This window comes from Rhinatrema bivittatum, chromosome 5, assembly GCF_901001135.1.
Source record: "Rhinatrema bivittatum chromosome 5, aRhiBiv1.1, whole genome shotgun sequence".
NCBI lineage: Eukaryota > Metazoa > Chordata > Amphibia > Gymnophiona > Rhinatrematidae > Rhinatrema > Rhinatrema bivittatum.
This window is the reverse complement of record NC_042619.1, coordinates 99,070,424-99,086,507: the sequence shown is the minus strand read 5'-3', so window position 1 is coordinate 99,086,507 and position 16,084 is coordinate 99,070,424. Positions and strand designations below refer to the sequence as shown.

The 16,084-nt window shown below is 46.7% G+C and overlaps 1 protein-coding gene across 1 annotated transcript in view; it reads left to right on the top strand.

Annotated features, from left to right (window-relative positions):
• The window catches only part of HSPH1 (heat shock protein family H (Hsp110) member 1), a 216,780-nt gene that overhangs the window by 166,575 nt on the left and 34,121 nt on the right, over nucleotides 1-16,084 (top strand). Inside the window, exon 15 of the mRNA XM_029602650.1 lies at nucleotides 10,545-10,652. Within this exon, the coding sequence (XP_029458510.1) occupies nucleotides 10,545-10,652 (108 nt within the window). The remainder of the gene's footprint in view (nucleotides 1-10,544; nucleotides 10,653-16,084) is intronic.

Here is a 16,084-nt window from a genome sequence, read left to right as displayed (position 1 = left end):
GCGGTCCGAGGGATATCGGACAACGTGGCCACCGTGGCCTACATCAATCGCCGAGGCGGGACAAGGAGCCCACCAGTGCCGAAGGAGGCTCAGCGCTTCATGGTCTGGTCAGGGCTACATTTCAGCAATATAGCAGCCTCTCACATTGCAGGAGTCGACAACGCTCAGGCGGAGTTTCTCAGCCGATGTCGCCTGGACCCCGGAGAGGGGGAGCTGGCGGACGAAGCATTTCTTCTCATTTGCGAAACGTGGGGAGTGCCCCACATGGATCTGATGGCCACGTGGCACAACGCGAAGGCGCCGCGATTCTTCAGTCGACGTCGAGAACGGGGGGCAGAAGGCGTCGATGCGTTGGTGCTTTCTGGCCGACGAATGTTCTGCTGTACATGTTTCCCCCGTGGCCGATGTTCGGCACGATTCTGCGGCGCATAGAGTTGCACCCAGCCAACGTGGTCCTGGTGGCACCGGAGTGGCCGCGCCAGCCGTGGTTCGCAGACCTCGTCCAGCTCGCAGTAGCGGTACCCCTTCAGCTCCAGGGAAGGGCGGGTCTTCTACGTCAGGGCCCCGTCGGTTTGGTGGATGCGGATCACTTCGGTCTCTCGGCATGGCTTTTGCGAGGAATCGGCTGAAGAGAAAAGGTTACTCGGATGCGGTGGTAGCCACGTTGCTACGTTCCAGGTATCAGTCGCCGTCCCTGGCTTATGTCCGTGTCTGGGGGGGTTTTTGAGGAATGGTGCGTGCAGTGTGGGGTGGACCCCACTTCGTCTCTATCTCCATTATTCTGGCGTTCCTCCAGGCGGGTCTAGCCAAGGGTCTGGCTTGCAGTTCTCTACGGGTCCAAGTGGCGGCACTTGTTTGCGAGATAGGGTCCGTGGTACGTCCCTGGCTCTTCACCCGGATATATCCCGTTTCCTTCGGGGAGCTAAGCACCTTCGTCCTCTATTGAGTCTCCACTGTTCGGCTTGGAACCTCGATTGGGTTCTCTCCGCGTTATGCGCGGCGCCGTTTTGAAACCTTGTAACGCATACCTATTAAGGATCTCACGTTGAATACGGTGTTCTTGGTGGTGATTGCTTCGGCACGGCGTGTTTCGGAGTTACAGGCCTTATCCTGTAGGGACCCCTTCTTGCGTAGTTCCGATTTCGGAGTTTTCTTTGCGGACGGTTCCTTCCTTCCTGCCGAAAGTGGTGTCGGCCTTCCATGTACCTCTATCGGTTGCGCTGCCCGCTTTCACGGTCAGGGAGCCCTCTGATCCAGAAGCGAGGGAATTACGGCAGCTTGACGTACGGGGCTCCCTCCTTCGCTATCTGGAGGTCATTAATCCATTTCGGGTCACAGATCATCTGTTTGTTTTTTGTTCTCTGGTCCCAGGAAAGGAGCTGCAGCGTCCCGCACGCAGATCGCCCGTTGGTTCAAGGAGGCCATTGGTTCGGCGTAGATCGCCCGTTGGCTTAAGGAAGCCATTGGTTCGGCTTACTTGGTGCGGGGCGAACCACTTCCCGTGGGTCTTCGGGCTCGTTCGACTCGATCTCAAGCTGCATCTTGGGCGGATGTTTCCCAGGTGTCCCCTCAAGAGTTTTGCAGGGCGGCTACCTGGAAGTCGTTGCATACCTTTATCAGGCAGTACCGGTTGGATGTCCGGTCTGACGACTCCGGGGGTTCTGGAGAGAGGGTACTCCGAGCGGGACTCTCTGCTTCCCACCCTTGGTAAGTTTGCTCTGGTACATCCCAGGTGTCCTGGACTGATCCTGGTACGTACAGGGAAAGGAAAATTAGTTTCTTACCTGATAATTTTCGTTCCTGTAGTACCAAGGATCAGTCCAGGATCCCGCCCGCAGTGCTACGTTAAAGTAACGGGGAGTCCGCTCATTGGTCTGGTCTAATCGGATCCGCTTGTTTAGCTCTCTCGGTTGGAGAGTCCGTTTCCAGAAGGGGTGTTTATTTCCCCGTTCTATTCTTTTAGCGATTTATAGCTAGTTTTGGTTTTAGTTCTCTGGTTGTGTTTCTACTTTGACATTACGTATGACTGAGGGGCTGTGACTGGCGCAGGGGCATATATGGCTCCGCCCACAAGTTTTAGTCTGTCTCCATCTACTGGTGCGGAGTCACAACCCAGGTGTCCTGGACTGTTCCTTGGTACTACAGGAACGAAAATTATCAGGTAAGAAACTAATTTTCCTATGTGCCTCTTATGACATGAGAAACCATTAGACTTGTTACCTTGATCCCCTTCCCAAATTGAGGCCTAATTGCCTGTCCCCTGTATGTACCTGGATCAGTCCAGACAGTGGGTTAAGCCTCCCTTCCAGCAGGTGGAGACAGACCAAAACTGAAAGGACATCCCACATTAGGACAGACCCTATCCTATAACCCTTCAGTATTCGTCTGTCTCCAGCAGGTGTAGCAGCTCCCCTTCGGTTCTCTGCCTTAGGCTAGTCAGCCTTTTCTTCTTCTTTTTTCTTAGGTTCAAGCAAGTACTTATTGGTTTTATTCCTTTAAAAAGAAAAAAAAAAGTGCTTCTTGTCCTTAGTGTTTTTCTTCTGTGAGGGAGACTGCTCCGTCTCCCTGCTCTTGCCAGACTCAGGGGGGCTTTGCCCCTTGTGCGCTGCATAGCCTGGGTCCGTGATCACTTCCAGGTGTGGGGACTGAGTCTCTCTGGGGCTCATCTCACGCCCATCTGGCTGCCAAGAGGGTTTAGAACCCGCTGCTGCGCTCAGTAAAAAAAAAATTAGGTAAAATCTTAAAAGTTTAATAAGTCGCAGGTATTCCCCCTACCTCTGAGTTATTTAGGTAAGTAATTTCTCCAATGTTACCTTTAAGCTAAACTTTGCACTTAAGAATAACACAGTTGCCAAATTAGATTAGCCCAGCTGAAAAGTAATTTAAGCCAGCATTCTCACTTTCTGTAGTACTTCACAAGTCCATTGGTCTGCCCGGACAGCAAAGGGTTAATCCAGCAAAATCCCTTGTAGTAGATAAACAAAAAGCAAGTCTCTCAGAATTATCCATGACATATGACAGAAAAAGGATAAAATTCACTAATTGGCCAAAAGTCCTTCAAGGGAATATTTAGCAAACAGCTGCATTCATGTTAATGAGCAAGTGTACTGAGTAAAGCTCAGTCTTAGCTTATAAGACAGACATGACCTGCAGAGTCAGTTTTGGCAGCAAGGCTCTTAGAACCAGGTTTTCAGGAAGTACATCTGGTGAAAAGCCCTTAAAGGCTGTTTTGGATAATGTCTGTCCAAATCAAGTCTATCTGGGTAACTGTCTCTATTCTCCAACTCAAAACATTGCATATTTAGTTCTATAAGGGTCTAATGCAGTGCTTCTCAACCGGTGTGTCGCGACACACCAGTGTGTTGCCAAGCACTGGCAGGTGTGTCGCATGCTCCCGGTCTCTCCCGCTGCTCTTCCTTCCCTGCTGCCGTTGCCGCCGGGCTATCAGCACGTTCAAGCCCAGTGGGAACGGCAGCAGTGCTAGAAGAAGCTGTGGCACCTGCGGCTGGCCTTTTCTTCCCGCGCCTGCCGCCCAACCCCCCCTCCCGTGACCCGGAACAGGAAGTGATACACAGTGCGGTGCGCGGGAAGGAGAAAGAGCCGTGCCGCGTGGACAAGTAGCGGTGGCAGCAGCATCGGCCCCCGTGTAATCGAAGCAGCTGGTAATCGGGAAAGGAGACAGCAGTATGAGCTTCCCGCGGCCGATGGGATTCTTCTTTCTTGGCCTGCAGGGGCTGGAGGAGGAGACTGCTGCAGCTACCATTTGTGCTGGGGGAGTGAATGAGAGAAAGAGAAGCAGCCAGCCTGTTTGTAAGTGCGAGAATGTGTGTGTGATTGAGAGAAACTGGTCAGAGAGCTGATGTGTGTGTGTATGTGAGAGACAGTGAAAGTGACTGCTCAGGGAGATGACTGTGTAATTGAGAGTGTGTGTGGTGTGTGCGAGACAGAGAAAGTGATTCTGAGAGTGAGAAGCCCGTATATGTAAGTAGAATATGGGAGTGGGAAGCCTGTGTGTGTGTGTATGGCATGAGAGAAACTGTTCAGGAAGGTGACTGGTTTGTTTGTCAGACTGTTTGGGAGATGATTGGTATGTGAGAGACAAAAACTGGTCATGAGGGCATGACTGGTATGGTGTGTGTGTGTGTGTGAGAGAGATGGGCCCTAAGGAAGAGGTCCATGAGTATAGAGCTTAGCCACTACTGCTGCTTCTGGTGTGTGCTACGGCCTGCATGGAAGAGGAGTAGGAAAGCTGCTGGAGGGGGTAAGTAAAGGTGGCTTTTTAAGTTTTTCTTGATTGACTACCATTTAAATTATTTAATATTATGTGATGTCTACTTTTTTGAAATATTTTATTGGTGTTTGGAGAATTTGTAATAGTTTTTATGAGTTTTTAATTGTTGGATGTTCTGTTCATAGCTGTTTTGTAACATTTATTCTGCTTATTAGTATAGTTTTACAATTATTTCTGTGTGGGGATCTATAGCTGCTTGCTAGTTCTGTTTTCCTAATAAGAGGTGTATTGGTTTTTAGGGCCTGATTTAATATTTGTAGTGTTGCCTTTTCATAGATAGGGTTGCTCCTGTTTGAGTGTATTCCATAATACAGGTGTAACTGTGAGCAGATTAGTTTAATTTATTTATTTAGCACTTTTCTATACCGACCTTCATGGTTAAAGACCATATCAGATCGGTTTACATCGAACTGGGAAAACTGTAACAGAAAACAACTTTTATATAAACAGAAGAATCAAAGTTACATTCAACAAGGAGAGTAAACTTGGAAGCTTAAGCAGCTGGAAAGAAAGGCCTAAGAGGGCAGTAAACTAAGCACATAATACAATTGAGGAATCAGGGCTAGTGCTTAAGTACTTAGAGGAGGTATAAAGTTCCATTGCTCATGAAAAGAGTTAATCATCTAGTGTGTATCCGAGGGATCTGGGAAGGCTTGGCGGAACAGCCAAGTCTTAAGTTTTTTCCTAAATGTTAGGAGGCAAGGTTCCAGCCTGAGGTCTGAGGGGATGTTGTTCCAAATAGCAGGGCCTGCTGTCGCGAAAGCTCGGTCTTTGGTCGAAGTGAGGCGCGTGGCTTTGGTTGGAGGGGCCTGCAGAGATCCTTTGTAGACTTCTCTAATTGGTCTGTTGGAGGTATGGAGTTTGAGAGGGATTTCGAGGTCGAGTTGAAGGTGATTATGGATGGATTTCTGTATTAAGGTGAGTGATTTGTGAAGGACTCTGTAGTTAACTGGTAACCAGTGTAAGTTTCAGAGGATGGGAGTAATATGTTCTCCATGGCTGGTGTTGGTCAAAATTCTAGCCGCAGCGTTCTGTATAATCTGTAGCGGCTTGGTAGTTGAGCTGGGGAGGCCTATGAGGAGAGCGCTGCAGTAGTCTATTTTGGCAAATAGCAAGGCTTGCAGAACTGTCCTGAAGTCGTGGAAATATAGGAGAGGTTTGAGTCTTTTTAGAACCTGGAGTCTGTAGAAGCAATCTTTGGTTGTGATGTTGATCATTTTCTTTAGGTTGAGGCGGTTATCGAGTATTACCCAGAGATCTCTTACATGAGTATGAGTGAGATGGATGTTGTAGTGGGTCTGTGGGAGGGGGTTGTCTTGGTTGGAAGAGATTAGGAGGAGTTCGGTCTTAGAGGCATTAAGGACCAAGTTTAAACTGTTGAGAAGGCTGGTGATAGATTGTAGGCAGTTATTCCAGAGCGTGAGTGATTTAGCGATGGATTCTGTTTTAGGAATCAGAATCTGCACGTCGTCTGCATAAATGTAGTGAATTAGTTTAAGACTTGTTAACAGTTGGCAAAGGAGGAGGTAGATGTTGAAAAGGGTGGGTGATAGGGAGGATCCTTGAGGTACACCAAGAGAAGAATTTGTCGAAGGTGATTCTTTATTGTTAATTTTGACTTTAAAGCTTCTGTTACTAAGGAAAGACTTGAACCATCTGTGGACTGATCCAGATATGCCTATGTCTGATAGGCGATTCAGGAGGATGGAGTGGTTGACGGTGTCGAAAGCTGCCGAGATGTCTAGGAGGATTAGAAGAAAGGAATGGCCTTTGTCCAATCCCATAATAATATGGTCTGTTAGTGAGATGAGGAGGGTTTCCGTGTTGCGTGATTTGCGAAAGCCATATTGGGATGGATATAGGATATTGTGTTCTTCTAAATATTCTGAAAGCTGGGTGTTTACCAATTTCTCTGTTAGTTTGGCTAAGAATGGTGGATTAGAGATGGGGCAGAAATTAACTAGTTCTCTGGGGTCTAAATTGTGTTTCTTGAGGAGGGGTTTAAGAGCAGCGGTTTTTAGACTGTCTGGATAAATACCTTGAGTTAACAAGCAGTTTATAATGTTGGTCAGTGGTTCGGAGATTGTGTTTGGGATAAGTAGCAGAAGTTTGGATGGGATGTTGTCTGCTGGGTGGCTGGATGGTTTCTGCCTCTTAAGAAGGGATTTGATCTCCTTAGGGGGAGGTTAGTTCGAAATTGTCGAGCTTGGCTCCCGTGAGAGTGTGGATATTGGCAAATGTAGCAAGGGGGGTAGTGTTGATTGTGAGGAGTGCGAGAGTGTTCGAAATCTTCTGCTGAAAGAATACAGCGAGCTCGTTAGCCTTGAATTGTGCCTGTTCGTCTGGTATCGACGGGGGGGGGGGGGGGAGTGATTTGTGATACATAAGAGAAAAGAGCCTTTGCATCATATTGGAGATCATGGATTTTATTGGCATAGTATTCTCTTTTTGACTTCAGAATTGAGGTCCTGTAATGATGTAAAGTTCCTTTGTATGTCGATAGAGTAGATGAGTTGGGGGCTTTGCGCTATCTGTTTTCTTTGTCGTAGTTCTTGTTTTATCCGTTTGAGTTCGGTGGAGAACCAGGGTTGATTTCCTTTTTTTGTTGGGTTAATTAATTTGGAGACTGCGGGTCATAATTTATTTGCTACTGCTTCAGTAATCTTGTGCCAGGAGAGTACGGCTGAGTTGGGGTTGGATAGATCCAAGTTTGTGAATTCCTTGGAGAGCTGCTCACTGAGTATGTCGGAAGCACATGGTTTCCTGAAGTGAATGGTGGAAAGGTGCTGTGGGGTGTATGTCTGTTTTTTTTGTGGAGAAGGTGGTTGTTATCAGAAAGTGGTCTGACCAGGGAATTGGGGTACACGAGGGTTCCATAATGCAGGAGAAATTAGAGTTGTTGATGTGCATTACTACATATCCTGGGAGTAGGTTAGGTCGGTTCTGTGTCTGTTACCAAGATGAGATATTTTACTAGCATGTAAGTGTTTGTATCAATCTTATTTGTTGTGTTTTCTCAAAAGGACATGCATTGGTGGTAAACTGCTGTCTTTTCATAAGTAGGGCTATTGAGCCTGGAAGTAGGAGTTTGAGTTGCTGTTGCTGAGATGACACCAGAACAAGAATATCTTTTTTGTAGGGTGAGTTGTATGGGGAGTGTCATAATTCTGCTTTACATCCATTATTGTGGGTCAGGGGGGTTCCCATGGATGCAAACAGTACTTTTACATCTAGCCCCATGACGATCATGGGTCACTGCGTCATGCATGTGAGAACATCTGTCAGGTGTGTCCCGACAGAAAAAAGGTTGAGACCCACTGGTCTAATGTGCTAGATTGAATATTGCCACCTCCTATAACCACAGGATTGGAGGGATGCAAATGTCGTCTAGGTCACGATGCTTAGGAATATTCTCATATGTTCAGTAGAGTCCACCAGCAAAACAAGTGTCTGCTCATTTCATAGCTGATCTCAGGCTGGATACAAAGTTTTACCAAGGACATGTTCTCAGTTCTGGTCCAAGGTTCTCCTGTCGTTTGGGAGGTGATGACATCTCTATGAAGAAACAGACTCTTCTCCTCTGTGTGAAAAATAGTTTGTTATAAAATTGCCAAATATATCACATGGCTGTATATGCCATGTCTGCATTGCTTTAATCTGCTCTTTTACTTAGTCTGTGTGCATAGCAGTAGGCCTTAAGTTCATGATGCACATCCTGTTTAGGGTGACTGCTGTTTACCCTAAAAGACAAGACCTTTCAACTCAGTGACACATTGGGGGTCTGTCGTACCTGGATTTGATGACTAACTCCAACAATGTGAAAGTACCATAGTTCTTCAGTCACAGAAGAGATCCGAGAGTGCTGGGAATCAATGCTTTTGTTCAGGTACAGCTGCGGAGTGGGGTGTCATATTCCTTCCCATCATGGCCAATGAGAGGGCAGGATCATTTGAAGATTGCAAGTTAGACCAAAACTGTACTTCTAGTGGATCCGGATTGGCCTTGGAAACTGTTATGCTGATCTTCAGAGGTTACTGGTGAACAGCCTTCTCAGACTGTCACTCAGGAGGGATCTGTTGCATCAGGGGCCAATACTGCATGACAATCTAGGTCTGTTTTGTCTTAGTTTGGCTCTTGAGAAGGGCTTGGTTGCTAAAGTGTAGTTGGTCCTCTATGATTTCCACTTTGCTGTGGCCCAGGAAATTTTCTACATCTCTAGCTTATATTAGGATTTGGAGAGTGAGTGTTCGAGAGCTGGTGTGAGAGGTGAGGTTTTCACTCTATTAAAGTTGAAATTCCACTAATTTTGGAATTTTTTGTAGGAAGGTTTACTTAAAGGCTTGGCCTTAACACTCTGAAGTGTTAAGGCCAAGCCTTAACACTTCAGAGAGTCCCTATAGCAGGGAGAGCTGCTACCTGCGTAGCAGCTCTCCCTGCTATAGGGGTTGGGTCAGTGGTAGATCCTTGTCTTCCCATCCAGATGTGTCCAGGTTCTTGAAGAGTCAAGCATTTACTTCCTCTCTTGTGGCTTCCAGTGCCTCTTTGGACCTTAATTGGGTCTTGCATTTTTTGTTGAGTCCTACATTTTGGCCACCACATGGTCTCTTTGCAGCTGCTTACTTTGAAAACATTTTTTCTGGTAGCAATCTGTTTGCCATGGAAGGTCTCCAAGCTGCAAGCTCTTTCTTGCCATAAGCCATTTCTACGAATGAATTTGGGGGTGGTACAGCTTAGGACTGTACTTAATTTTTTGCTGAAAGTGGTTTTGAAGTTTCATTTGAATCAGCCTGTTCCCCTGCCCCCGCTTGACAGGGATAGAGGTGGGCGTGATTATAATCTTTGGCATGCCTTCCATGTCAAGCGACATTTGGTGCTGTACTTGAAGATTACTCACTTCTTCAAGAAGTCTGATCGACTGTTTGTGCTCCATGCTGGAGGTAAACGAGAACTGGTAACGCTAGCGACTATAGCACGTTGGATGAAAGAAGTCATCACAACTGTATGGCTGCAGATATTCCATTACCTAGACAGGTCAAGATGCATTCCACTAGCGCTCAGTTGGTTTTGTGGGCGTAGCTTCAGTTGTCTCCTGTTGATTTGCCAGACAGTGACATGGTATTCCTTACACACTTTCTCCAAGCATTACTGCTTGGACGTTTAGGGTAATGTTTTAGAGGACTTGGCTTTCACGCATGCTGTTTGAGATTCCAGGTAGCCTCCTACCCTTTTCGAGAGTAGCTTTGGTACATTATATTGGCAATATATATTTGGCTCAATGATGATGTAATCTGCCTCTAACAATATTTGGTAAGAGCAGAATATTAAGATTTTGTAAATAAGATGTGGTTTGGCCTGCCTTGAAAGCAGAGAAAGGAGAAATTACTACTTACCTGATAATTTCCTTTCCTCTAAGGAAGGCGGGCCAATCCAACCCACCCTGGGCTGCCTGCTTGCTTATAGATCATCCTTTATATGTGAATTATGAGTGTTATTTCTGTTCATTTATTTAAAGGACTGGTAAGTGACATAACCAGCCCCTAAGGTTAGTTGATGTGAACTTTTTTGCTGAGCTCAGTGTTTCCCAGTTGGCTGGAAACTTGAGTGCTTGACTGTTAATTGTCATGTTCAAGTATAATCAGTTTGACCACAATTTGGCTTTTCTAGAGATACTGGCAGGCTGATGGCAAGGCTATATGTCATTGAGTCAGCTTTACTCAGTCTCCATCTGCTGGTAGAAGTGCATAACCCACTGGTGTGAATTGGCTTGCCTTCCTTAGATGAAAGGAAATTATCAGGTAAGTAGTAACTTCTCCATATAATCAATTATAATCCCCCTAAACTATAAACTATCTACCCTTATGTTATTGTATATTTATTGTATTATAATATGCTTCAATTACTTCAAAATAAATTGTAAACCAGTTCAAGTTCAGCTGCAATGGAGTCTTTAATATAGTTGGCATATATGCATGAATTGGCTGCTGTACCACAGTTAATTGCCTAACAATTGATACATTTTTATTAATTAATAGAAGTTTCTTTTGCAGTTATCGGAAGTGCCTAGATTCCAAAGTGTTAAGACACTTGTTTGAAAAAGTTAATCACTTTAAAATAGCCTTTCTTTTCCATCCTCAAAAACATAAAATATTGCTTTGGAAAAGTTTGATATTTTTTGATAATTTGTAGCTAAAAATTGATAAATGAGTTGCGTGGCTCCCAGTTTGTGAATAAAGCATTTTTCCTTCTTCCCTAGGATCTTGATAGATTTTCAAATCTTCTAACACAGACAGAAGATTGGTTATATGAAGAAGGGGAGGATCAGTCTAAGCAAGTATATGTAGACAAATTGGATGAATTACGGGTAGGTCCATTTTAATTACACTTATTTGTAGTTTAGTGCATGAATGCAGCTGCCACAAGCAGGTGAGCCTTCACTTTTTCAAAACCTCTAAAGGAAACTTTGTTCTTACCTGCTAATTTTCGTTCCTAAAATACCACAGGTCAGTCCAGACTCGCCTGGGTTTTACCTCCCTTCTAGCAGATGGAGACAGAGAGAGTTTTACTGATGCTGGCATATAATCTAATGTGCTACCTGCAGTCCCTCAGTATTGACCAATATCAAAGCCAAATCGTAGAATAACAAACATGAATCAGTATCCCCTGATCGAACAGTGGGAAGTGGAAACTTAGAACAGAGAAAGACTGGTCCCTTAACAAAATGTGAAGGACTAAACAAAACCTGTGCCATTCTTCAGATTAATTACAAGAACATGCATAAGAAAGATCTGCATGTACTGCCTCCACTGGATGCAAATCTTTCTCATGTTGCTCATTGTGGATATACTGAAAACCTGGCCTGTTTGCGGCACTTGAAGACTGGAGTTCGCCATCCCTGTACTACAGGAATGAAAATTAGCAGGTAAGAATGAATTTTCCTTTTCCTGTACATACCCAGATCAGTCCAGACTCCTGGGATGTACCAAAGCTTCCCTAACTAGGGTAGGACCGCGAGAGTCCTGCTCCAATCACACACTCCCCCAAACCCTTGGCTTCTGGGGGCATGAACATCCGAATGATAATGCCTGGCGAAAATGTGTAAAGACTTCCAAGTAGCTGCCCCACAAATCTCTTGTTGCTGACATTCGGCCCAGGAGGTTGCCTGGGAATGAATAGAATGAACCCTTAAGCCCACCAGGCCCTGACAGATATATGCCAAGCCAGTGGCCTCTTTCAACCAGTTTCAATATTTATTTGTTTTTTTCTTGACCGACCATCATCAGAGATATGCCGGTTTACATGTAACAGGGGTAAAAAACAAAGCAGGAAGAGAGCAGTTACAAAAAACAGGTTAACAGAGAACTGGGAAGTGCAGAGACAGTTGCATGATGGAGCGAAAGCTTAAGGCTAAAAATCGGAACAGAAAACTTATGTCCATAATAAAGATTCCCAACATTATAAAGAGATGGGGGAGCCAATGTTTCATGTCTAGTACAAAGTGTAGACAGGTTAACAGGGCTATAAAATTACTCTGCGAACCACACCAGAGGTGTAGACAAGGTGGTATCTACGGGCAAACTTATCATGGTTACTCTGGTGGCGTAGGGAAAGGTCGAAAGCGGGCATTAGATTGGGGGATGTCGAGTAGGTATTTAAGGGTAGGCTTGTTAGTGGCCTTTGACACCTTTATGCCCCTTATTTTTGCACCAATATACAGCACAAAAACTTGATCTGACAAGCGAAAGCTGTTTGACTTTCAGGTGTCTTAATAAAGTGCGCTTGATATCCAAAAGCTGCAACTTCTCGCATGAGGCGCTGAACCCTCCAAAATTGGAAAAGCCGGGAGCTCCACCAACTGACTTAAGTGAAAAGACAACATCACTTTCGGCAAAAAGGCTGGAATCGTCCGCAAAGAAACCCCTGAATCCGTAATTCACAAGAAAGGATCTCAACATGATAGTTTGAAGCTCCAAAATCCTCCTAGTGGAACAAATCGCCACCAAGAAAATAACCTTCAACATAAGATCCTTTGTGGTAGCCCACTTCAAAGACTCAAATGGCACCGCACACATGCCTTTCAGAACTAAGTTAAGGCTCCAGGAAGGACACTGTTTCTGACCCAGAGGCCGCAAATGCTTCACCCCCTTGGAGAAAACTCACCACATCCGGAATCGCAGCCAGAGTTGTCCCATGCACCTTACCCTGGAGACAACCCAAGGCTGCCACCTGAACCCTAAGGGAACTAAAGGACAAAACCTTCACCAAATCTCTTTGCAAGAAAGTAAGGATATTCGCTACATAAGCTCGCATAGGAACACCTTTCTCTGTGCACCAATCCTCAAACACCTTCCAGACCCTCACATAGGCTAAGCTTGCAAGAGAGTAGAAATAACATCCTTTGAGTAACCTTTGTCCCTTAAGTGCTTCCTCTCAAAAGCCAAGCCGTGAGACAGAAGTGAGCCGCATGTTCCAAAAATATGGGACCGTGATGCAGAAGGTTCGGCAGATAAGAGAGCCTTAATGGGTCGTCTATCGCTAGATTGACCAGATTGGCAAACCAAGGTTTTCGAGGCCACTCGGCGCCACCAGAATTACATCTCTTGCATGGAGCTCCACGTGCTGTAGTATCTTGCATACTAGCGGCCACTGCAGAAACACAGCAGAATATCCCTTGGCCAAGAAAGAACCAAGGCGTCGACTCCCTCTGCTCCACGTTCTCTTCTGCGACTGAAGAAGCGGACCACCTTGGCATTTCGCTGAGTTCCCATTAAGTCCATGCGGGATTTGCCCCATCTGGCACTGATGAGAGCCATTGTCTCCTCAGACAGCTCCTATTCCCTGGGATCCAGTTTGACTGCTGAAGAAATCCGCCTGCACATTGACTTCCCTGGCTATGTGAGAAGCTACTAACACCAGATATTGCTCTGCCAGGTGGATTAGCTCTTGTGCTTCCTGAGCCACCGCCTGACTCTTGGTACCACCCTGCTGGTTGATAGCCACTGTCACATTGTCGGACAAGATTCTGACAGGATGGCCATGCACAAGGGGGAGAAAAGCCCTCAGCGCTAAATGCACTGTTCTTGTCTCTAGACGATTGATAGATCACAGTGCCTCCTTCGCTGACCACTGGCCTTGCACTGACCAATCTTGGCAGACTGCTCCCCAGCTGATGAGATTGGCATCAATGGTGACCACCGTCCACTCTGGGATCTCCAAGTCCACCCCTTGACACAATTGGTGCCGACCAAGCCATCACGACAGACTGAACCTGGCTACTTGCGTAAGTGGTAGAGGAAACTGAAATTGCTCTGAGAACTGATCCCACCAGGAAAATGTCGCCTGCAGAGGTGTCATATGCACAGACGCCCAAGGCACAAGCTCCAATGTGGGTGCCATGAGCCAAGAACCTGAAGGTAATCCCAGACCCTGGGCACAAGGCTTTTCAACAATCTGCGTTCTTGCGACTAACTGGACTATGCACTCCTCTGTCAGGAAAACCTTCCCTGTTTGGTATTGAGGTGCGCTCCCAGGAATTCCAACTTCTGAGATGGGACGAGATGACTTTGTCCAAATCACTTTCCAGATGAGGGACTGCAAGTGCTGCAGCACCAGACCCACCATTTGCCTGCATCGGGCCTCCGACTTCGCCCGAATAAGCCAGTCATCCAGATATGGATGTACTAGCACTCCCTCTTTCCTGAGGACTGCTGCCACCACCACCATTGCTTTGGTGAAAGTCCTTGGGGCCATCACCAGCCTGAACAGTAGGGCGCAAAATTGAAAATGCATACAGAGGATGTTGAACCTCAAACTCAGGTGGGGCCAATGCCTATGAGCCAGTAGGCCTCTGTCAGATCCAGGGATGCCAAGAACTCCCCCTTGCTTACCGCCGCAATGACAGAGTGGAGAGTCTCCAAGTGAAAACGAGGGACCTTGAGAGCCACGTTTACTTTCTTCAAATCCAGAATGAGACGAAAAGTCCCTTCCGTCTTTGGAACCATGAAGTAAATGGAGTAACATCCCTTCCTGTGCTCCTCCACGGGTACCGGGACAATAGCTTTTAGGCTCCGTGGCTAGTCCAGAGTCTGCTGAACGACCAGTCTCCTGAAAGGCGCAAGGGGAGACCATGAACAGATCTCAAAGCGGAAGAGCAAATTTTAAAGCGTAACCTTATTTTATTAGGCTTAAGACCCACTGGTCCATAATTGCGGTCCACCCCTCGTAAAACAGTTGACCCCCCCTATAAAGGAGACTGAGGAGTGGACCGGCCTCGCTTAATTGTGCTGACTTGGCGCCAGAGCCACTCTGGTCGGAGCCATCACTGTTGGGCTTTTGCCGATGAAAAGACTGGTTCCAGCATTGCTGCCTCCCCGAGGCCTGTCTCTGAACGTGTGCTGAGGACAACCCTTGACAAAAACACCTGTTCCCTGGGAAGTAAACACGTCCAGAAGACTAATTCCTCACCCCTTTAGGCTTATCTTCAGGCAACTTGTGAACCTTATTGTCTCAAAGATGTTTATCAGCTCCTCCAAAAGGACCTTAACCACAGCAGTCTCCTTGCCGAGACATCCGACATGGTCCTAGAGGATGTCCTGCTAAGCTTATACAGTGCATCTACACCATAGGCTACCACAGCTTCCAGCTGCTCAGCCTGTTTCGCCTCCTGAAAGGACATGGACCTGTTAAACTGCAGCTGTTGTACCCAACGCTCAAAGCACAAAACTGCTGCATACTGCAACCCGAATGCTGAGCGCTGACACCTCAAAGATCTTTTACAAATGGACCTCAATCTTCCTGTCCTGAAGATACTTCAAAGCAGCTGCACAGGCTAACAGAATCATCTTCGTTACAGCCAACATGGAGGCATTCACCTTTGGAACCCACGAGCTCCAGGGTGTCCTTGGGCAAAGGATATAATTTATCTGTTGCCCGGCCCACCTTCAAGCCGGTCTCCAGAGTATCCTACTCCCTGACCACCAATTTTGCGATGGACTTGGAAAGAGGAAAAATTTTCACAAGGACTGGGTCCACATCTTTCTGATCAGACTCCTTCTCCAGAAGCTTTGTTCTAGTTCCTCCAAAACATGGGAGATCAAGGGCTCCAACTCCTCCCTGCAGAGCAGATGCACCACCTTCATATTATCACTGTCCACAGGTAGGCCCCCCCTTCGGGAAGGATCCATCTGAGGAGGACCAGAACCCACCAGAATGCCAATATCAGAATCCTATGAAAGATCATCCCTCATGGCATGTGACGCAGGCTTCCCAAGGGCCAGCTGAAACTTGGTAGCCCCGGCCGCCCTGAAAAAAGAGGCAGAACTATGAGTCCTCCCTCAGAAGGTGGTCTGCAATCACCATCTGGTGCCCCCCATGCCTGCATGGGGTTTAAATCGACTGGGGACAGTGAAAGAGGGAAATCCCCCTCTATGGCTTCAATCTCAGCAGCCTGCCGCCCTGCGAATGTGGCAGATGGCCGCCATTCCTGCACTGATGGGAAATGGGTCCAGGGCTTCCCATGACGCAAGAAAAAAGAAAAACAAGAGGCACACTTACCTGTTCTGAAGATTGGTAGCAGCTCCTTTGATCCTCCTGGGTCACAGGGAGCTGGGTCCACCAGCTTTCAACCCCCGGCGACTAAGGACTGGGCATCTAAAGGTCCCCAAGCCTCTGCTCATCCACCTCAAGACCAGGAAGGATAGCCCCACCAGGGCCTGCCAACCTCCTGGGAGGAATCGCCAACTTTTTCTTTCTTTTCTTTTCTTCTTCTTTTTTTTTTTTTTTAACTAAGTCCAGACT